This window comes from Hippopotamus amphibius, chromosome 13 (assembly GCF_030028045.1).
Source record: "Hippopotamus amphibius kiboko isolate mHipAmp2 chromosome 13, mHipAmp2.hap2, whole genome shotgun sequence".
In the NCBI taxonomy this organism is placed as follows: Eukaryota; Metazoa; Chordata; class Mammalia; order Artiodactyla; family Hippopotamidae; genus Hippopotamus; species Hippopotamus amphibius.
Genome location: NC_080198.1, coordinates 43,245,288 through 43,268,451, shown reverse-complemented (window position 1 = coordinate 43,268,451; position 23,164 = coordinate 43,245,288). Strand labels below are relative to the sequence as shown.

General features: G+C 46.5%; 1 protein-coding gene across 3 annotated transcripts in view; it reads right to left on the bottom strand.

Moving 5' to 3' along the window:
- Positions 1–23,164, bottom strand: part of MYRIP (myosin VIIA and Rab interacting protein) — a 221,589-nt gene that overhangs the window by 56,151 nt on the left and 142,274 nt on the right. For all 3 annotated transcript variants that reach the window (XM_057706817.1, XM_057706819.1, XM_057706818.1), the window contains exons 4-8: positions 16,747–16,883; positions 10,560–10,640; positions 6,996–7,093; positions 6,508–6,588; positions 5,324–5,467 (exon numbers count right to left, since the gene is read on the bottom strand). In XM_057706817.1, the coding sequence (XP_057562800.1) occupies positions 5,324–5,467; positions 6,508–6,588; positions 6,996–7,093; positions 10,560–10,640; positions 16,747–16,883 (541 nt within the window). The remainder of the gene's footprint in view (positions 1–5,323; positions 5,468–6,507; positions 6,589–6,995; positions 7,094–10,559; positions 10,641–16,746; positions 16,884–23,164) is intronic.

Below are 23,164 nucleotides of genomic sequence, written 5' to 3'. Positions count from 1 at the left end.
CTTCAAACAGGCCATGGTCTGTGGGAAACGCCCTTCCTCAAGCTGGGCTGAGGGTCCTGGCTGCTTCTATGCTTGCTGTGTTGTATGACACTCTACTGCAACATCTGTGGGTTTTTTTGTTTGTTTGGTTGGCTGGTTTTTTGCCTGGTGTCCCCACTAGATTGCAAGCAACCGAGGGCAGTTAATGGACTGTCAGTGGTGACATCCCCAGTCCCTGGCACAGTAACTGGTACAGAACTGGAAATCCATGAATGCTGGCTGTGGAGTGAATGTGATTCGGGGTGGGCTACGGGATAGGTTTTCAGAAGTGCCCGATTGATGACGATGATATGCTGACCTTCCTAACTCCTTGGGTGACACTGGGGAGCAAGAGAAACAAAGAAGAAGCCCACCGTCATCCTCGCTTACATCATGGAGGGCAGGGTCTTACTTGGAGGAGAGCCAAGCTAACACACATGTCAAGCGGCTTTCAGCTGGGTGCCAGTTCCGTCATTCTGAGGGCACAGCAACCACTGATCCTGTCTCTAGCGCCTGGAACAGCTCTGATACTTGACAACAACCAAGGTTTTCTTGGAGCTGGGTATTCAGGGAGCCATCTATAGTTTTGCGAAATCCTTGACAGATGATGAGCGGCTATCACAGAGGCAGAGATCAAGGCTGACAGTCTGCTGGCAAGTGAAGTTATTCAAAAGGAAGAAACAAATCCTTCCATGGCAAACCCCATGTATTTATATGGGGTTGTGTATATTCAGGGAGATATACCCTTGACACGCCTCCCACCTTGGACTGACAAGAAGACCCCCCTTCTCTGTGATCACACAGATCTTCCTGTCTCTGCTACAGTCACATTCCAACTTGTTGACTCCTCCACAGACTGTGAGCTCCTTGAAGACAGGGATGGTCTTTTGGGTGTAACCCTCAGTGCCACATTTGTGACTGAATTTGTAGGATGTAAGACACAGGTCTGGCCCGAAGGAGCTGATGGACTATTGCCAGATGCAGTATTACTGCAGCCTCACCTGAGCCATTTTCTATGCCCTGGCCTTTATTTTTCTGTCTTCAAACTTCTTCCTGTAAATTGCTGAATACATGTTTAAAAGAGAGAGGAAATAGTAGTTACTATTTCATTTTACAGTGGCTCAAGCCATATTTTATTTCTGATGTGTGTGTAGGAGGTGGCCGGGCTCCATTTCTATAGGACGAAAATGCTCCCTCACCTGCTAAAGTCAAGACCAAGAAATGAAAAGTCCTTCTCTAGTCCCAACAGGGAAGATGGGATCAATGTTTTTCATGAGTTGAGGATGCCAGGCTTTCATAATCTATTTCAGGCAAGCCATTGTTTCACACCAGGGAAAAAAAACTATACCCTGACAATCACAAAAATCCCCAAAGAGCTGCCTCCAGCTCGTCTCAGGACACTGCTGGCCTGCTGTCTCCAGCCAGGGTGGAAAAGCCCCAGCTTTGAGACCTAGACCCAGTTTTGCCACAAACTCGCTGCAGTAATCATATGACACAGAAGATGGCGCCACCATGACACTTTTACTTGCCATTTGGTTCAACCTCTGCGGCTCTCTGGAAGTGATGGGATTACTTGATTAATTTATTTGCTTTATTACCCTGGCTGGGCCCTCTGTGCCCACCCTTTCATTCCCACCCACCAATTCTGTTTTTCTTCCTCTTACCCACCCTAGGATCCGTGGAAGAAACAGGGCTGGTGATGTCAGGAAGGGCAGGCCGGAGTTACAGGGCCTGCACATCTCTGCTGGGGGGCTGGGCATGGTGGGTGGAGTCCATGGGCCCAGGAATGTTGCATGCCGGCAAAGCCTTGCAAAGATGGGCTGAGAATTTCCAACAGGCCCTGCCTCTTAACTCTTGGGGCATGAAAGGGTAGTGTGTTGGGTAGGGGGTCCATGCCAGCTCCTCCTCTTGTCATGTGGGATCTTGGGAGGATCGGTTCTAAGCCTCAGTTTCCTCACAGAAAGGGATCAGCGCCCTGCCTAGCACACAGGACGCACTCAGTAAATATCAGTCGAAATAACAGCATTTATTAAGCGCTGCCACTGAGCCAGGGCAAGGCCTCCATCCTCTCACTCAGTCCGACTGGGTGCACGTGAGTGAACGGCAGCAGCCTGGAATGACCTGCCCAAGCACCAGGCGGAGGCAGGGCTTGACCTTGGGTCTGTCTGGCTCCAAGGTGATGCTCTTCCGTGCCCTCTTGGTGCTGTGCCTCACACCCTTTGCTGAAAGCCTGGGGACAAGGCACTCCTGGATGCATGTTCCAACCCAGCAGGACCTGCCATCCAAACCAGCTGGTTCTGAGGCTTTAGGCAAAACTGGCAGTGTGATCACCAGCTACCTTTCTTAAGGCTTCCTCTGCAGCCGGTCTGGTCCCCCGTGTGGGCGCCCGTGTCCTGCTCTCCCTGCATCTCTTGTAATGTTATATTGTTGCTGTGACGGCAACGACTCGCATCATCGCCCACAGGGCAGGCTCCCTGGGGCACCGATCATGGCTTCAAAATAGCCTCTGCTCTCAAGGAGCCCACATCATCAAACAGGGAGAGAATGTTTTCAGTATCAAGGGTTTGCCGGCAAAGGATGGATAACAGCGTTCATATGAATAGCGACTGCGACATAGCGTTGCTTTGTATTTTTAGGGTCAGGCATCGTCATGAAATCCAATAATTATAACAAAAACGAAAAATACTTTAGGTCTGTACTGTAGTCATTTAAAGGAGAGAGCACATGTGAGGGAGGAAAGCGACAGAAACACAAAGAGAAAAGGCTGAGGAAAATAGAAACGGACGGAGGAGAGGCTGAGAGAGTCAGACCGAGATGCACCTTAGTCCCCAGACACACTGGACACCCAGCCTCTGCTGCCATCTCTGTCATCAGTAAGATCACCGTATCAACACGGAGACGACTTCTTATACACACGCGCCCACACAGACAGGCAGCAAGGGAATTCTAATCCCCGCACGGGTCCTTCTAGGATATTGTATCTTAAGGCTTTGAAAGCCAGACAGCAATGACTCCACACCCCGCTACTGGCGGAGAACCACACAATAAGGGAGGAAATTAAAAAGAGGACAATCACACTGAACTTTCTTTCAAGAAAACAGATGAGAAATCCTGTCAGCATGGGGATGGATTAAGCTTGGGTTTTGCAGTTAAGCCCCAGGAAGGAGGCCTGCTGTGCTATAGGATTCTGCATAGTTACCCCTGGAGCCAGAGTATCCATGTCCCTGGAGAACTGAGGATAAAGGAGGAAGCACTGCCAGAAGGCCACTGGTTTAGGGCCCTCCAGGGTCTGCAGGTCAAGGTGCCCCCCTCAAGATATCACAAAAAGGCTATCCTTAAGCCTGTGGCCTGCTGGCATCCCTGGCCAGCTCTGGGCCAATGTTCGGATGCCCAGCTCTGCCCCAGAGCCCGCGAGTCAGCGCCCCAGCGTAGGGCTTTAGCATGTGATGAAGATAAGAGTCCGGGGCGAGAACAGCCTGTGGAAAGGCGAGAGAGCCACTTTCCTTGAAGCCCCCAAGGACCGAGGCTTGGCCTGCTGGTTCATGTCCAGGCTCTGGCCAGTGTCCAGAAGCATTTCTGCTCTTATGCCCTCTGTTTCTCACTCCGTCTTTATCTAGCTCCCTAGACCAGAGCTGTGTAAGAAAACTTCCAGGGAGGCTGGAAATGTTCTGTATCTGCACTGCCCAGTAAAGTGGCCACCAGTCCCAGGGGCTGTTGAGGACTTGACATATGGCCAGTGTGACTAAAGAACTAGATTTAAAATTTAACTTTAATTAATTTAAATTTAAATTGTCACTTGTGTCTTGTGGTCACCATATTGGACAGTGCAGACTGACCTAGGACCTTTGGGATGAAAGGGACCTTAGGGATCAAGTCCACTGATCTCATTTTTTAGAGGAAGAAGCTGGATCAAAAACTTTGGAACAGGAAGAAGGTATCAACTTCCGATCCTACCGATCACTAGCGGTGGGAGCGTATGCAAGTTATGCTAAAGCTGTAGTTTCTTCACCTATAAAATGGGTCCACTAATACCTGTATTCCCACCTTTCGGTGGAGAGTAAAAGAAATAACACGTGATGGGGTGCTTTTCCCATGTCTTCCTTTTCATGTTTTTCAAACTGAATTATAGTTGATTTAAAATATTGTGTTAGTTTCAGGTGTACAGCAAAGTGGTTCACCTACATATACATAATGTTTCAGATTATCTCCATTATAGGTTAGTATAAGATACTGAATATAGTTCCCTGTGCTATACAGTAAATCCTTATTGTTTATCTATTTTATATATAGTATATCTGTGTATCTGTTAACCCCATGCTCCTAATTTATCTCCCCCCCACCTCCCTTTTCCCTTTGGTAACCATAGTTTGTTTTGTATGTCTGTGAGTCTATTTCTGTTTTGTATATATGTTCATTTGTATTATTTTTTAGAATCCACATCTACGTGATATCGTATGATATCTGCCTTTCTCTGTCTGACTTGCTTCACTTAGTGTGATAACCTCTGATCCATCCACGTTGCTGCGAATGGCATTATTTCATTCGTTTTCACCCCGCCTTTCCCGTTTTAAATGGCGCCTGGGTGTTGCCCCGTCCCTTGGCCCGTGCTGTGCCTGTGAGCACCTGCATCTGATAGCACACAGGCCCTGCTGGCCAGTCCTGCTCTCTCGTGCTGAATTTCCACACTGAGGGCCCAGCCTCTATCCCATTCTCCACACATCCTCGCCGGGGCTACTTACACACACACCAAAGGATTCTACGGGCTTGATGACTCTCCTGCAGGTATGGCCGGCCCAGACCCTTGGGTCACAGCAAGGACACTGTGCTCGGTGACTGGGGATGACAACCAAAAAGGTCTATCCACGTCCCGACTTCCTGCCCACGTCCAGATGTGTGCTGAGAAGCCAGTGGCAATCCTCTCGCTGTCACTTCTCTGTTTCAGTAAAGCAAGCGCTCAAGGTGTAAGAACACACGTGGCCCTCAGAAAGCCATTCTTTTTCTATGGGACTCAGTACAACTTTTGTCAGAATTAATTTTAAAAAGGCTCTTGACATTGTTATTTTTCCTAAATTGGTCTCTGTGTAAAAAACCACCTCCATGTGCGTAAGAGCACAGGCCTCCCAGCCCCCGCTCAGCGCTCTCTGCATCTCTCCCTGCCCTTCAGGAACTGTACGCTGTCTGGCGGGCACATGTGCTGACTACAGATGTTAAGCGTGGTGTCCCCGTTTCTGTGGGGAGAACGGCTCTGACCTGCACACACGCAGGGCACCTGTGGGAGGTGGGCCAGCACGGCGTGGGGACTCACCCAGAAGGTGGTGGAAGCTCGGTGGCCTCCCGGGGAGGCTGTGGTCCCCTCGTCAGCTGCCTTTGCACTGCAGCTCTGGGGCTGTGGCCACTCCGCTTCTTCTTCCATGTGCTGCTCACTTTTGCTCTTCTGTTTCCTTATGATCTGGGGCGGAGGGTGACAAAGGGGACAAGTTACTGGAGAGGCCTCCAGTGCTATGTGGGGTAACTGGGACCACCTTTGGGAAATTTTTAGCCATGTGAGAGCTTAGTTTCAGGGACTTCCCTGGTGGTCCAGTGGTTATGACTTTGCCTTCCAATGCAGGGGGTGTGGGTTCGATCCCTGGTTGGGGAACTAAGATCCCACATGCTTTGCGGCCAAAAAAAAAAAAACCAAAACAGAAGCAACATTGTAACAAATTAAATAGAGACTTAAAATGGTCCATGCCAAAAAAAATCTTAAAAAAAAAAAAGAGCTTAATCAACAGAATACCAGCAGAATACCAGAGCTGCTTAATGATAAAACAGCACCACTAAAGCATTGAACATTCTACAGCACTTTGCAGTTTACAGGTAGTCCTTTTATGATGCTGACAACTTCTCCTATTTATTAAGTGTCTACTGTGTGCCAGGCTCTGTGCTTGGCACTGTATATGCTTTACCTCATTTAATTCTCAAAGTAATTCTAAGAGCTACATACTATAATTCTCCCCATTTTACAGGTGAGGAATCAGGCTCAGAAGTTATCAGTTAAGGACACACAGCTCATATACAGTGGAGCTGGATCTCAAATGCAGAGTCTCTGGCTGTATATCCTGACTTTAGGAAGTATCTGAAAGCCCTAAGGAGGGAGCAGATACCATGCATCATGAGGGAAGGCTTCGGCTTGTTCACACCACTTGCTGGGTTGGGCATGGCCACCTGGATTTAATGAGTCCATTTGTACAAAGGTCTCTGGGCTGAGTTCCTGGCTCCTCATCCACCAGCTCAATCCCTAAAGGCAACCACGTTCACACTGCTTGGTTTTTGCAGCCCAATGCAACCCCTCTGCATTAGCCCCAGAGTACAATGGCAGAAGTGAGAAGGAACAGAACACATGGTGCCCAAGGCAACAACGGTGCCTACGGCGGCTCTTCCCCTCACCAACGGCCCCGGTCCAGGCCAGGCTGGTAAACCGCAGCCATGTGGATGCTAGGGTTCACCTACCTTCTGCAGGATGGTTGTGGCCAGTTCCTCAGTCAGCTCCTCCTTGTGGTCCCGCAGGTAACTGGCCTCATTCTGCTTGTCCTGCAGAGGGAGGAAGAGAACGTCGTGAGCTGTGAGTATGTTTGGGGGACGTGGCCATCGCTTTCTCAGGAGTCCTGACCACAAATGCAGGGGGAGGATGGGCTTTCGTCAAGGATGGCCACCGTGATGATGGTTTCCCCACAGCCTGTACTTTCTCTTGGCAGCCAGGACCCCACCCACATCTCCTGCCAGACAGATATCGTGTGGGGGGGGGTGCGTACCAGGCTGTCCCCATAGGCTTCAGCTTTCTCAGGAGTCCTGACCACAAATGCAGGGGGAGGATGGCCTTTCGTCAAGGATGGCCACCGTGATGATGGTTTCCCCACAGCCTGCACTCTCTCTGGGCAGCCAGGACCCCACCCACATCTCCTGCCAGACAGATATCGTGTGTGTGGGGGGGTGCGTACCAGGCTGTCCCCATAGGCTTCAGCTTTGGAAATCGCTTCCTCGATGGCCTCTTCAGCCACCCGTAGGGCGACAGCCAATGTGTCCATCATGCTATGTCCTAAACAGGAAACAACACAGACCACTTTCTGAAAGGCAAGGGCGGGTAAAATGAAGCTCTTCTGCTTCAATATGTAGGGGCCCCGAGGTAGGTTCTACATGCCCACCCTGGCACACAAGCCCCTGCCCTTCTCATCTGCCTCACTGCCTCCCACGCCTCAGTCACATCCCTGAGCCATCATCTGTGATGCTTTGAGAGCTACTGTCTCTCTCTCCATGACTCCATCATCTTGTTCCTCCTCCCTCTGACCCCTTGCTTCATCACTGAGCTGTTTCCCAAAGACACCAAGGGTTCCTCCTCCGGAAAATCTTCTGGACCACCTCTCCCTTTTCCCCACCTTGGCTGGATGCCCATCCGAGGCTCCGGGTTTACTTCCGTCAGAGCCAGGAAGGCCCCCTCCCACAGGTCATTCTCAGGGGTCATAGTCACCTTGTGTCCTGACAGTAAGCACAGCGCCAAGCACACAAAGTGGCTTAAAGAAAACTGCACAAAAGGATTTAATAATAGGAAATAACGGTTCTTCATCTACTTTCTCAGATAAAGATTATGTTTTATTTTGTGCATGTAATGTATCATGGTAATGATAGGGAGGAAAACTGTAAAATCTTCTAAGGGCTGTGCTCATGGTTTAATGCAAATACAAAATCCATGGCAGAACTTTTTAGACTCTAAACCCTACTGTCAATAACATTGGCTGACCTTGCCAAGCTCGACCGCGTGCTGGGCCGCAGACCCAGTGTCTCATACGTGATCCTTCCAACAACCCACTGCGCAGGCACCGTTTTATAGATGAGAGAACTGAAGCACAGAGAGGTCAAATAACTCACCCAATGCTGCACAGTGAGATAGAGAGCTGAGATTTGAATTCAGGACTCTCTGTCTCCATATCCGGTGATTTTAACCACGAAAGTGAGATAAATACAAGCTGACATAATTTTTTAAAATAGTGCTATCATATATTTAGTGAACATATTTTTTGCATATGGTGACAAATGGAAATTTTCCCAAGTCAAAGGACTTCTGCAGGTGACAAAATTCTTTTTGAAGTCAAGCACTTGGACAAGTTCTCCTTCCTGGAGGTACTAGACTTTTTGCTTCTTACTTAAAAGTGAGAATTTCTATCATTCCTCTTAGTTCACCCCAGAAGCTGACTCACATCAGGTGCAAGAGCAGAGGTCTGCAGGGGCTGTTTGCCTGTGTCTCCTTTTCCCTGATTTCAACCTCCTGTTTCCATTTATAATCTCCTAGTCATGCATTATTTAACACATGCAAATCTCCCGAAAGCTGCCTCAGATTCTTTGTAGAATGAGACAAGGTGTAAATATATTGATTCATTAATTAATCAATCCCTTAATTAAAATACTCAATTCAAGCTTCTTAGGCTCCTAAAGACACACATGTGGACAGAAAGTGGCATTTGGCAAACATAATAAATTCTCCCAAACCAACCCAGTTAAAGTCAAAGCCATCTAGCCAGGCAGCTGATGAGGACATTGTAGGCCAGCTGTGACAGTCCTGACAGAGACACGCGGCGGCAACCCAGAACCCCTCAGGGTGGCTGAGTGAACACACAGTTCCCCGGTGTTCCTGTAAGAAAAGTCTACAAAATCTAAGTTGTCACCACACCCAGTGCTGCCTGGAGACAGACACTGTATCTTCCATCTCTCTTCTTCAAGATACCAATCAACGTGTTTTTCACAGAAGTGGCACCCCGCCAATTCTTGTCGATTCAAAGTGCACCAAGACCTCCCCAGTGGTAAGCTCTCCAAGGGCCCCAGTGATGCCCTGAGGGACACGGGCTCAGTGCACGCTCTCATGCACTTTCTGAGCTATTAGGTGACCAGGCACACATGTAACTGCTAAGAGCCCTGGAAAGGAAGAGCCTGGAGCCATCAGAGAGGCTCTGGAGGCCACGCTTGTGATTTTGGCATGAAGTAGAGTGGAGCACTGAAGAGGTTTGGGCTGAAAGTGAAGGCTCGACTTGGTGTTTCAGAGACAAAAACTGGTGGGGTGTGGAGGGAGGATAAGGGGGCAGAGGCAGAGTGACTGAAGTTCACAGGACCAGTTAGGTGGGGGGACAGTTAGTTTCATGTGTCAACTTGGTGAGGCTATAGCACCCAGCTGTTTAATCAAACACTCACCCAGGTGTTGCTATGAAGGTGTTTTGTAGGTGGGGTTCACATTGTGGTTATAATAGTTGAATTTAAGAGAAGGAGAATACCCTTGAAAATGTGAGTAGGTCTCATCCAATCCGTTGAAAGTCCTTAAGAGCAAAAACAGAGGTTTCCCAGAGAAGAAATCCTGCCTCGAGACTTAAGCATCTACCTCTACTAGAGTTTCTAGCTTGGTGACCTATCTATAGATTTTGGGCTTGCCAGGCCCCCAGCTGTATGAGCTAAGTCCTTGTAATGAACCTCTTTGTGTGTGTGTGTGTGTGTGTGTGTGTGTGTGTGTGTGTCTGTGTGTGTGTCTGTGTGTGTTACGTGTGCATATCCTATTGGTTCTGTTACTCTGGAGAACCCTGGCTGATACACATGGTTACAGAAATTAATATTAACACAGAAGAGTTGAGGGCAGGGAGGTGCTCAGGCCATAGGCCTTGGAATAGAAAGAAAAGGATAGGATTGGAAATAGAACCAACAGGAACCTGGGTGACTGGGTGGAAGCAGGGAGGGGCATTGAGGGAAAGGTAAATCTTGCTGGTGGACTTAAGTGGCTGAGGAGCTTGATTAGGACATGCTGAGGTTAAGATCCCTGGAGGGGCTGCAGGTCTTGGTGGCCAAGCATGAGAACTTGGAGTCTAGAACTGGGCTGAAGTCAGGGCTAGGCATTCAGACGGAGGTGCATCAAGGCCATATGACGACCCAGGGAAAAGTTTCAGACAGCAAGGATGACAGAGGACGAGACCTTCACGAGAAGGTGCCCAAGGAAAGAACAGAGAGAGTACAGGAGCGCTGTAGGGGCCAGAGGACCAGGGGGACTAGGAGGCACCTGTTCCCAACACCCACTACTTTGGAGAAGGAGCTGGAGTGTTGGAGGAAGTTTTATTTGGAATTGGAAGAAGTTTGTTTTGCTTTTAACCTCTGCTCTAAGGGGACGATTATATTGGTATAAAAAAGTAAAGTTGATCAGTAAATGATACATTCTTTATAAGAATATTTTAATATGAATTGCACAAGTGAGAATGTTGACTGTCATATTCCAATTCCAGAAGAACACACACTAGTTGATCGTAAGTATCTAGTGGCTGGTAGGGAATGTACTTCTCTAGACTACACCTTACGTATATGCACCTATTTTGATGATGGGGTCACACAAATGGCAATGAAAGAAGACCCAGGGAAGGCTCTCACACACAATAACAGAGTTGCATCAGTGGTCCCGATGCAATGGGGGACCCTGTAGATCTGAAGGTGTTTCTAGTCCTCCAACCTCCCATTAGGTGTAAACCCTTAAGCAACCTTACCTTCTGACTGCCTATAAAATGTTGAGTCACTGCCTGAAATACTTCCTTCATTCTCCAGGTTTGCCTCAAAAAAGCTTCCTCCTGGGGTGGGGGGAGGGGAAGGAGAGAGAGAGGAGATTTAAGGTTATCCAAGGTCTCCAGTGAGCCCACTGCACCATGTCATTGAGCTGGCAGACCACCATTACCCACTTTGATTGTCAGCCTTGCAAATAGGCTTAGGGAATCACTAGGTTCTACAATAATGGTACACATTTTGACCAGTCACATTTTTCTTTCTCATACTAATTCCTAGTGCAGCATCACTTCCACCCCCAACTTTCTTCCAGATCCTTCCTTGGAGACAATATGGAATCAAACATGGGACAATAGGTTGAAGAATGAGAGATATAAGCTCATTTCCTGGAACTGCAAATGACTAGTTGTGTGACCTTGATCAAGTTACTTAACCTCTTGGACACCTGGCTTCCTTACTAGAAAACCTGTGATAATGGTAGAACTCTCCTCATGCTGGGTGATGAGACACTGCACGCCTGGCCTTTAGCCGCTGTCCACGGCATCAGTCCAAACCATTGCCTTTAGAAAGTGAGTTAACTGTCATTAGCAGTTAACAGAAACAAACCCAAGTGAGACAAGGTAAGCCACGGCATTTGAACTTTTCAGACCCACTACCTCTTCTCTGGCCTTCTCTCAATTGAACACACACCCCAGTCTTCGTTCCAGGCCGGGAAGAACATTTGGCCAAGCCCTTTTTAAGTTGGGGATTTACCATCTGTGTTCACACATTAATTCATCAAATGAGATCTTTAAAGGTGTGGAGGTGTGGATGATGCTGGCTCTTTCCTTTTCCAGTTCCTGTATTGTATCCCAGTGCCCAGGAGAGCACTGAGACAGCAGGGGGCTCAAAAGCATTCTTAAATTGGATGCTGGTGGAAAACACTGATAGAACCAAGAGAACAAATGTGGGTCTGCAGGTCTTAGCTCAAAAGGGGGACATGCTATGGGTGCCAAGTCACACTAAGCAGTAGACCTTTGATACACATAATACAGCCTATGCTTCCTTGGATGGGCTGCACGGGGCTCCGGTGTGGGAACCCTAAGGGTCTCTGCCCTAGGCACCTGCAGCGCGGTCAGCAGGCTGCGGCCGTTATGAACTAGGCCATTAGTGTGCGGTCTGCCACGGTGACTCGGACTGACCACGTACCATTCTCTGTGTTTGTGGTTTTTTGACCAGCCTTTCAAAAGATCCAAAGTCACTTATTCTAGCTCTGTGACCCTAAGGAAGTGACTTTATCTTTCTGGGCCTCCATTTCCTCACTTATAAAATAAGGCTTTAGGATACGTCATCGCCTCAGTTCCCAGGCTATACATCTAAGTGCAAATATTTCACTGTGGCTTGGCTGCGTCCAGCATCCATTCATTCACCCAGCAAATGTTCCATGGGCACCTAGTAGATGCCTGTCCCTGGGCTGGGTGTTGGGGTGTGCTGGTGAGCTAAGCCAGAAATCCTCCCTGCCCTGATAACCGTGATAGTCTGGTGGGTGAGAATTTATTAACCAAACATGTATGTAAATAGATATAAAACTGTGGATATGTTGAGTGCTGTGACTGGGTGGTTCACAGAATAGGGCAAGCGTTTAGCAGGGAAGACGGACCTAGACGGTGAGTAACCAGCCAAAGGAGGGTGGGGGTGGGAGGGAGTCCAGAGCAGGGCTTGCACAGGGACAAGCAGTGGGGACAGCGGGGTGCACCTGAAGAGCTAAAGCAGAGGCCGTGTGGCTGGGCTGCAGAGAGGAGAGGGAGCCTGGTGTGAGATGGGCTGGAGGCAGACCGCGCAGATCACCATGGCCACAGTCGCATTCTGATCTTTGTCCCAACTTGAAGCCACGTGAAGCCAGTAAAGGCTCCACAAGGGTGACCTGGTCAGGTGTGTGCCTCTAAAGGTGCATGCTGGCTGCTGTGTGGAGGACAGCTTGGAGGAGGGAGAGGGTGGGTGTCTAGAGAGGAAGCCGGGAGTGTGGTCCGCCCTCTGGAGTGTCCCTGTGATGGGAAAGAGCATGGCAGGGCAGAATTAAGGAAGATGTGCAGTGTGCGAAACCAGGGAGGACGCAGAGGACAGTAACTTGGAAACACCTGCGGAGGGCACATGACGGCTGAGTGACTGTAAACGTGTTCTGAAAACAGAACCAATCTCAAAGGAAAACCGACTGAGATAAGGCAGTCATGAAGCCCGACGGTGCCAGCTCCGGGTTGAAGCTTAGCTATACTCCCTAGTAGTGATAATATACACAAGGCGTTCTGTTTTGGCTCTTCTGAAGTCTCATGCCTTGTGTTTTTCATTATTTTGTTTGTAATTTGGTCTCTGCTAGAATGCTTTTGATCTTCCTCAATAAATATGCCATGGGAATCAGAGATCGGGGCTCTTGACTGACTTGGTCTTGAGTCCCCTGACCTCATGCTTTCCTATACTCTTGTGTGAATTTTCTTAATTCCGCCGTGCCACTCACATTCAGGTTCATTCGTGTGGAGGTTACCTCCACAGTGCAGTCCAGGAAGGGCTTAGGAAACGGGAGAGACTGGGTGTGATTATAAATCAATAGGAAGGAACCAGTTAAGAGAGAGGCCGAAAGGCAAGACAGAAGGGCTGAGTGACCTTGAGACCTTCGTGGAAGGCGACAGGGATCAGATGTGGAGGTGTACATGGTCTGCCCTGCAAAGGAGGCTGTAAGGCCGTCTCCTGAGACAATGGGGAGGGTGGTGGGGAGCATGAGGAGGGAGGAGAAGATCTGAAAACACCTTTGGGAGACTGCGCTGACCAGGACAGGCTCTGGTTTTACAGGATTATAAATCTTCTAGTACAACAATTCTCCCTGTGTCCCTTTAAATTCATAGATGGGGATTTTTCCAAGGGCAGAAAGCAACTGAACGGTTCCGGAAAGCACCGACATAGCAGCCAGAAATCAAGTCAGAGCGTTCATGAGCTGGAGGAACCTCTGATTTCGGGCGACTTGGTGTTTTAGACCATTTGTCAGTCAGATCCCAGATGAGAGATGTCATAGGCCTTTCCAAGAATCGTGTCAAAAATAGATATAGCATGTTAATAAACAAAAGCAGGACTTATTTCCTCCACTTTATGTATCCAATACTAAATAAATACATGTATTATTTATCAAATTGTCTAGGGATTAAGTATATTAATCAGGGCTGCTTTCATCTTTTCATATAGTGCTTCTTTTTAGAATAACTGTTAAACAGATCACGCTGAATCTATTGGATAAACCACACAGGCACACATTAACATTGGACATTATATTTTTTTATAACTCTGTTTACTTATTTCTCTGGCTTCTCCACTGCAGTGCTGGCTTTGAGATGGTACGGTCTTGCCCATCTTGTCACTCCCAGGTCTTAAACTAGGCGTTCAGTAAGGAATGAATAAGTCTTAGATGTATCTGACAAAACAGATGGGTCTCCTGTTAGGCCTAATCTGGTCACCTGGTATGGGCTGGAGGAAGAAGAAAGTGAGCTTGGGACCGATGGCCATGCAAGGGGTGCATGTCATGGCTGACCCGTAAGCTTCTGTGAACTCAGTGAATTTTCAATGGACTGTTTTTGTTGTTGTTGTTGTTGTTGTTGTTAATGGCAAACTGGTCCATGCAGTGGAGATGTTTCGTAGGTAAAAGGAGTTTTATACTGAGAGTCCTGGAGCAGAGCACAGGTCTTGCACCCTGTAGATTATGTTCTGACAATCAAAATTCTGAAACGAAGGACCCTCAGATGGGGTTGAAGATGGAACCATTTTATTCAGAACTCTGCCATACGTATTATAGTGAAGTTCTAGCTGAGGTTCCCAGTCTTGGCTATGTCTTAAAATAACCCGGGGTGCTTTAAAAAATATCTGTACTGGGCCCACCTCCAGAAATTTGGAAGTAATTGACTGGGGGTGGAAGATGATTCTGGCACTGTGAGGTTTTTCAAAGCTCCTGAGGTGATTCTAACGTGTAGTCGGGCTTGAGGATGGCAGAGGACAACCATACCAAGGTGCTGGGTGGTAGGCAGAAGCTAATGCTGATGACTCTGCAGTCATCCAGCATAACCAGGACGCTGCTTACGCACGGGGAGATCTGTCCGTACTTGAGGTGTAACTCAGTTTTCTACGTGGTAAGTAGAAAACTGTTTTATGATCACGACTTTACAGATTTGGGTACCACCTCATGAGCTGCCTCCTGCCTGCTTGTCTTCATGTTGCTCAAAAGGAAATCTCAGTTTAAACTGAGATACAAATCATGTTAAAGTAACTGATTCTAGTACCGCTATGAAGCGTCCTGGTACCCACCAAAGTGCTTTTAAGACTGAACTGTGGGGACTTCCCTGGTGGTCCAGTGGGTAACACTCTGCGCTCCCAATGCAGGGGGCCCGGGTTCGATCCCTGGTCGGGGAACTAGATCCCACATGCATGCTGCAACTAACAGTCTACATGCCACAACTTAAAAAAAAAAAAGATCCCGCATGCTATAAATAAGACCCAGCGCAGCCAAAATAAATAAATAAATATATATTTTTTAAAAATTAAAAGAAAAGCCTGGATTGTGCAATATTGAGGACCTAAGATGCACCAGCCACTGGACCACGCTTTGGGAACACAGAGGTAAAGAAGCTTATTGCTTCCGCCTGGTCCAGCAGGAGAGCCACTTTGTAAACCATCACCTGAATGCAACGTGCTAAGTGACTGAGGCCCAGATGAAAGACGTGGTGAATCACAGAGTCCAAGACCTAAATCTGCTTCAATAGTGGCACAGTTATTCCCAGCAAATGATTCACCTTTGAAAATGACACTTGAACGTTTGAAAGCCTTTAGCTGGCTCACTTGGAATTCATGTGCCCCTGCTCCACCTGTGGGGCCCGAGGGAGAGACAGAAAGAGACCGGAGTTGTGCTCTGTGTGTAGGATTCTCCAAATGAGTTTGCTTCTCCCTCTCATTTTGCATGAAGCAATAGAGAACACCTCTGAGATTTGAATGTGGTGACTTGTAAAGTGGTACCTGAAGCAGACCTGAGGATGAACAAGAAAGAAAGGATGGGATGGAAATGATGAGGCAACTCTATTCTGGAACTTTCTTGAGGTATCTCTTTGGGTTGAAAACCTACTGTTAACATGATTACTCTTAAGCTTTATTTCTTTTTTTGTCTTCATTCCTAGAGACACGTTTTTAGAAAAATCAGCAAAGAGAAGATAAAAATAATACGTGGAAACCTTCAGCCCTGCTCTCTTAGCTACAGGCTTCCTGAGTGGTTTGAAAGACAGAGCTTCTAACAACTACCACCAAAGGCCCTAATGACTCTCCGTGTTTAATGCTTCCATCCTATTTCCCCCTTGTCTCAGTGACTGGCATATTTTTAGATAAGACACAACCAAAGACTTTACTGAGAATACAACAATGTACAATAATGACGTGAAAAAGTTCCAAATGAAATGGATGAGATTTTTTTTTTCTTCCCTCTTTCTCATGGATGAAAAGCATTTACCTGTGTCAGCAAAGGGATGAAAAAAAATCTGCCTCTGGACAGGGAAAAAACAGGCTTTTTGGGGAGGACATGCTATTCGTATTCTGACAACCACTTCTTTCCACTGGCTGGTCTAATAGAAATAAGGATTATAATCTCTCATTCTAATTGCATTGGCTGTCTCCACAGCATAGGTAGGATTCATCCTTTAAGCTTCCTGGGAGGAAGCTGAGGCTTTTCTAACTCTCCCTTTACTTCAGGCTCTGGGCCTGGAGTGTAGAGAATTCTGGAGTAGGAAGGGAGGGGAGCGGGGGGCATATCCGCTGAGTGCAGACCTAGTCTGCACAAGCAAACAAAGATGAATTTCCAGTGTTTTAATCACTTGGGAAAGATGGCCAAGAATCTTTAAACTCTAGGGATTTGGAATGAAAATGTCCACAATATGCAGAAACACCTTGGTCCTCTGCTAACATATCTAGCCCAGTGGAGATGCTGGAATCAAAGGACTTAAAACTTAGAATCTTTGGTATATGTCCTTCTATTTCTGCTCCTTACTGGAACCAGATATTTAAGCCACTTTCTCTGTCCCAGGTGAGTGTGCCGCAGTGTACAGGGCCTCCAAGCCAGGCCTTCTTCTATTCTGCCGGCCCCTCAAAGACTCCCAGGATGGCAGGCAGCCAGCGTACCTAGGAGGTCGAAGCACCCTCCGCTCTCCAGCCGGTGTTTCCTGTACAGGTTCTTCAAGACCTTAGCGCTGCCAAAACGTTTGAAGCGGCTCTTCACATTATTGTAGAACCATTCCAGAGACTGGGTCCTCAGAACCCTGAGGACAACACAAAATTAGAAAACAGAAAATTAGAATTAAAGGACAGAATTCTAAAATGGTGGACTGCAAAAGTTGCCACAATACTCTGCAGCTCTTTTCATCGAGATGTGGAGTTTATTTCTCTACCCTTTGGATCAGGGCTGGCCTTGTGACGTGCTCGGATCACAGAGACTGGTGGAAGTGATGCTGGGTGAGTCCTGAGCCTGGCAGCTTCCTCTCTTGCTGCTCTTGAAAGCCCTGCAACCCACTGCCATGTGAACAAGCCCAAGAAAGCCTTTGGGATGACAAGAGACACTTGGCCTAATCACCCCTCTTGCCCCAGCCAATAGCCAGACAATCCCTAGATGGGTGAGTGAGGCCACTGACTGCCAGTTGACTGAAGATGCATGAGTGACCCTTCTTAAGACCAGCAGAAGAACCATGCACCTGAGTCTATCCAAAGAACAAGCTGATAAATGCCTGCCATTTGAAGCCACTAGCTGACACATCTGCTTAACAGCAGGCTTTATATTTGATACTCTCACAGCATTAACAACATTTCTAATTCAGCTTGGGAAGATAAAAAGCACACGTGAGACCGTGGGCTCTATGGCAAAATTCTGTAGGCTCTCACGCATTCAGCCTGAAGCACTGTGAGAAAGCGCTTTGCTGGTCAGTGCTGTCACGCTCAGTACAAAACGCTGATACGGTTCTTCTCTTTTCTGCCTGACAAGAACATATTTCTAAGCCCCTCCCATTTTAAGAGTAGCTTTGGTTGTCGTTTTTCTTATTACAAATGTAATAATGTCTACTCGTTTTAAAAGTTTGGAGAAGCAAAATGAATATAAATGCTTCTAATTCGATGAAGGAACAAGCACACACTTAGCTGCTCTTCCTCCCCAGATGCCAGTGAAATGTGAGAAGAAATCCAAAGGGAAAGAAATCGATGGAAATGAAGAATGGAGCTGAGATGAGAATCAGGGATTTTGACAGATTTCTGGAAAATTCAAGTAAGTGACAGCATAAAGGTAACAGAGAACGCTGTCCTGCAAAACAGGCAGAAGGGCTGGGACTCACAGAACAAGAGGTCCAATTTACAGCTGATTGGTGAACACTCAGCCATCAAAAAACAATGAAATTTTACCATTTGCCGCAACATGGATGAACTATATTCATTACGCTGTGTGAAATAAGTCAGACAGAGAAAGACAAATACTGTATGATATCACTTATAGGTGGAATCTAAAAAATACAACAAACTAGTGAATAAAACAAAAACAAAGCAGACTCACAGAAAAAACAAAGTTGGTTGGTGGAGAGAGCAGGACTGGATTACGAGATGGGATTCACAAAGCTAGTTTAATCATCTTGTGGACAACAGTGAGGCCTCTGGGCCCCCATCCCTATTCCCAAACACACTGACAACTGGTCCAAGGATGCTTGGTTCTAGGTCAAAAATAGAAAGCAGTTCTCTAATAAAATTGAACCATCTGCCTGAGGAGGACTAGGACTTCAATACGGGGGTTACCGCCTTGCAGTGAAGCCCTCCTTATTTGGCCCTGGGGGAGCCCCCACATGCCTGCCTACCAGACCTTATCCACGTACCCCAACGCCAAACCTGCCAGTTGTCTGGTGAACAAACTTGGAGCTCTCTGCACCAAGCCCAGCCCCTCAGGAGGCCCTCACTGACCACCCTAAAAAATACCACCACCGTGCCAACGCAGCTATCCTCTTACTCTCATTTTTGCTCCCCATATTTCTATAGAGTGCTTCTCTGTACCTGATGTTTAATTTTATATAATTCATGATTTATAAGATAATCAGTACATTAGTATGTTGATTAACAATGAATTATTAAATTGTTTCTTATCTATTTCCCGTTTCCAGTGGAACATAATAAGCTCATGGAAGGCAGGCTTTTTTCCCCGCTCCTGTATCCCATGTGCCTAGGCCACTGCAGGGTACAGAGCAGACACTCAATAAAATCTGGTGATGGGGGGACGCAGTTTTAAACCTATTTTTTCACTTACTATTCCTGATTGGCTTTAATGTTGTTGAACAGTCTTCGCCACAGCATTTTTGCTAGCCCCAGAGTTCGCCATAGGTGAACATAGCATGTTTTATATCACTAGTCTCTTGTCTTGGGATATTGAATCTGTCCATTGCATTTGCTATTAAAATTTGCTATTAAAAAACAATTCTGTGATGCGTATGTTGGCAGCTAAGTGACCAACATATGCAGAATTGTGGATTCTCAAAGTAGAACCGCTGGGTTCAAAGATGTCAGTCTTTCAGAAAATTTGTACCAATGTCACGCCTCATCCGTGGTGTGAGATTTTAAAGTCCTCAAAGTAGCCTCACATTGAAAAGAAACCCCCAATGGAGTGGCCAGGTACACCATGGAAAACCTATGTCTGAACCCCACGTGAAGCATAGGAAGGAAGACACAAGGGCAGAAAACAAGCATCACCTCCTCCACTCTGGCTTGGTAGACAAGACAGCAATTAGAGGCTTGTCTTCATTGAGGGAGAAAAGCAGCTATAAGACAGAATGTACCAAATGTATCATCCTTTTGTACAGAACTGCACTATATCATCAACATCATTAATGTCAAAAAAAAATGAACACAATTATGTGAGTGCTAGCTCTGTCATAGGCACTGTGCCAAAAGCTCTCCTTGAATCACTGTGTAATTCTCATGGAGTACAGCGCAGTGGGTAAGAGCATGGGTGCTGGAGCAGGTTGGACTGGTCCAGGCCCCAGCATTTCTGCCTGTGTGGTCGTGAGCAAAGTACTTAATCCCCTAGGCTCAGTTTCTTCATCTATAGTACGAGGAGGACGACAGCAACCGCCTTATAAGGCTCTTTTGAGGAGTAAATGCCATAACGAAACAATAAGGTGTCTGGCACAACAAGGGCTCAATACTTCCTTCTGACAGCTCTACAAGGATGAGTACCATTTTCACAGATGAGTGCACTGAGATGTGGTGGGACTGAGGCTCTGGCCGAAAGGACTGAGTGCCTGAGCAGGGATTCAAAAATGGGAGCTCACACGTGCCGGTCACAGGGGCCCAACATGAACAGCTGGCTCTCTTCAGTGTATTTCCCTATAGCATTTTAATTTATTACAGTAAGTATCTGTCATTTTTATTTAAAAAAAAACCCATAAAGTTATTTTCAGAATTTAGAATAATATAGCAGAAAAGAAACAAAGAAGACCATCCTTGGAAATCATAACCTCTGGGCTTATGATTTATTTGAGAGCTTTAAAAGCACGAAAGAACTGTGACTTTAGAAGAGAAACGTTCTCCAGGCTGCCTCTCCTGCACACCACCCTGCTCTCTGCACAGCAGCTGACCTCCAGGAAGGTGCTGCTGCAGCGCTCAGCGTTGCAGGTGGACAGATCCACAAGGGTATTGGTGGAGGAGAGTTGTGACTGCGCCCTCATTCTTCTTTTCCCTTTGGGACACTCCCCCTCCTTCCCAACTGAGTCTCTGTTGTTCTGGAAAGGTTGCCCCCACCCCAACCCTGCTCCCTGGCAGCCTTGGGGGTCGTCACATGACTCAGACTTCCGCATCAAGGTCTGAGGTGGGACTTTAACTGCTGTTGGGAAGAGATGCTCCCTTTCTGCTGGGCTGGCTTGGCAGCAGAATGAAAGCCTGGGCTGCTGGGGCCACCTCTGCCATCACTTGGGGGGATATTTGTGGTCTTCTGAACAAAAGCATATCTGACAGTGGGAAGGAAAAGGATCCTGTTGATATACTCTGAACACGTGGATCTACCCAAACATGAGGTCAACCCTTGGACTCTTCTATTTCATGAGCCAATAAAATTCTCTCTTTTGTTTAAGCCTTTTTGAGTTGGGTTTCTATTATTTGCAACCAAGAATCCTGATACTTCAAGTACATCATAGGATGAGCTTTCTGTTACGTCCCTGGTTATATCAAAACTCTATGGCATTTAGAAACACTTTGATGACCTCAAAAATAGAATGCCTCGGCTTGCTCAAGTCAGACAGAAGAATCAGGGCACTGCCTGGGCTGCTGGAAGGTGGGAGAACAGTGCTGAATCATTGGAGAATGACCGGCAAAACTACAGCCTGATTTGGAGACTAGAAAGCTTTTCCGTAAGAAGTGATGTATTTTAGATTATGTTTTGACTTAGAGTTAATGTGGAGAGCTTTTCTGGAAGCCCCAGGGAGAGCTCAGTCATGATTACCTTCATTTGATATTACTGCTTTTATTTCACTTATTTTAAAATTCATGGCTCAGAGGAAACTCACAGCATACATGCAGTTTGTGGGGCAGAGGTGTGGGGAGAGGGCCGTGAGGACGCCAGCACCCAGGATGGGCTGGCTAAATGCCGCAGGGTCCCCAGCCCACCCTCCCGTCTCCAGCTTCCCCCTGAACAGATGCGACTGCAGGCAAGTGTAGATGAGAAGGAAGGAGCCCTGTGTCAGCATCTTGCTGGAACAGAAAGCAGAGTGGAATCTACGTCTGTGTGTGAATTCCTTCATTTGTTCACTTATTCATTCTTCCATTCCTCATTATTTATTGAGTGCCCTACACAGCAGGAACTGTGCTAGGGATATGGGGAGTAAGAAAACAGATGAAACTTGTACCCAACAGTGTCGTCAGACTAATCTCTTCCATGAGTACCAGATGCATCATGAGATGGACCCAAAAGTCAAGCCAAAGGCATCTCTGTAATGGCCAGACAGTCTGTGTCCCACCGGCATCGGGTTTTGGACCCTTCCCACAGACATGAGAAACAGAGCCCACCTTGGTTTATGGCTCAGGCATTTTTTTCTGGACTTTTTAAAAAAACTGAAGTATAGTTGATTTACAATGTTGTGATACTTTCAGGTTACAGCAAAGTGATTCAGATATACATATATATAATATATATATTATACACACACACACATACACACACACATATATATATTCTTTTGCAGACTCTTTTCCATTATGGTTTATTACAAGATGTTAAAAATAGTTCCCTGTGCTGTGCAGTAGGTCCTTGTTGTTCATCTATTTTATATATAGTAGTGTGTATCTGTTAATCTCAAATTCCTAATATATCCCTCCCCCCTCCTTTCCCTTTTGGTAACCATAAGTTTGTTTTCTATGTCCGTGAGTCTGTTTCTCTTTTGTAAGTTCATTTGTATCATATTTTAGATTCCACCTATAAGTGATAGCATATGATATTTGTCTTTCTCTGTCTGACTTACTTCACTTAGTATGATCATCTCTAGGTCCATCCACGTTGATGCAAATGGCATTCTTTTGTTCTTTTTTATGGCTAATATTCTATTGTATATATGGACCACATCTTTTTCTTTATCCATTCCTCTGTTGATGGACATTTAGGTTGCTTCCATGTCTTGGCTATTGTGAATAGTGCTGCTATGAACACTGGGGTACCTATATCTTTTCGAATTAGAATTTTTGTCTTTTCTGGATATACCAGGCATTTTCTTCAATGATGCCCAAACTGCCGCTTCTCAGCTGCAGTAAACACATGGGGGGTGCCTTAGAAAGGACGGGGAGCTGAAGTCCTGGTGACGAGACTTGTGTTGAAAAGGTTCCCAACTTGGAACTGTCCAGAGGGCCCCTGTTTGACTTCCCTGGTTTATTATTTTTTTTTAAATGATTCCAAGTTATCCCTAAAAATGCTCACACAAAGGTTCTTAGTTCTGTGCAGTTTCACAATCTTAAGCATAATCATTTCTTTCAACACTAGAGCTTTAAAAAAATCAACATCAACCCTTCAAAATTCACCAATCACAACAGTCAGAATTGGTTACTTTTAGTCCTTGGAACTACAGTTGGTTCATCTGTAAAATTATGGTCACACAACTGACCAGGATAGGGAATACAGGAAGAGGATCAGGTTTGGAGGGAAGGTGGTAAGTTGAGTTAGGACACCTAAATTTGGGGTGCCCCCCATATCCCCAGGTGGCAATACCTGGTGGGCATCAGATATACCATACTAGTTTTGGACTTTGATAGGAATCTGGACTAGAAATATGGATTTGGTAGTCTTTGGTCCACAGGTAGTATGGAAACCAAAAATCAGTGTATTGGAGGTATAGATCATCATTATCTCTATTTTACAAGGAAAACAGAAACAAGTAATTTGCTGGTGTCACTGACTGAACGAAGAGCAAATCAGGGAACAGACCATAGACCTCATTCTTGGGTCAGTGCCTTGACGTCTGATGGCGTTATTTTCCTTCCAGAGCCCCTAGTTAGTCTTCTTATTGCAAATTACAGCTTTTGTTTCAAAGTTTAAGCA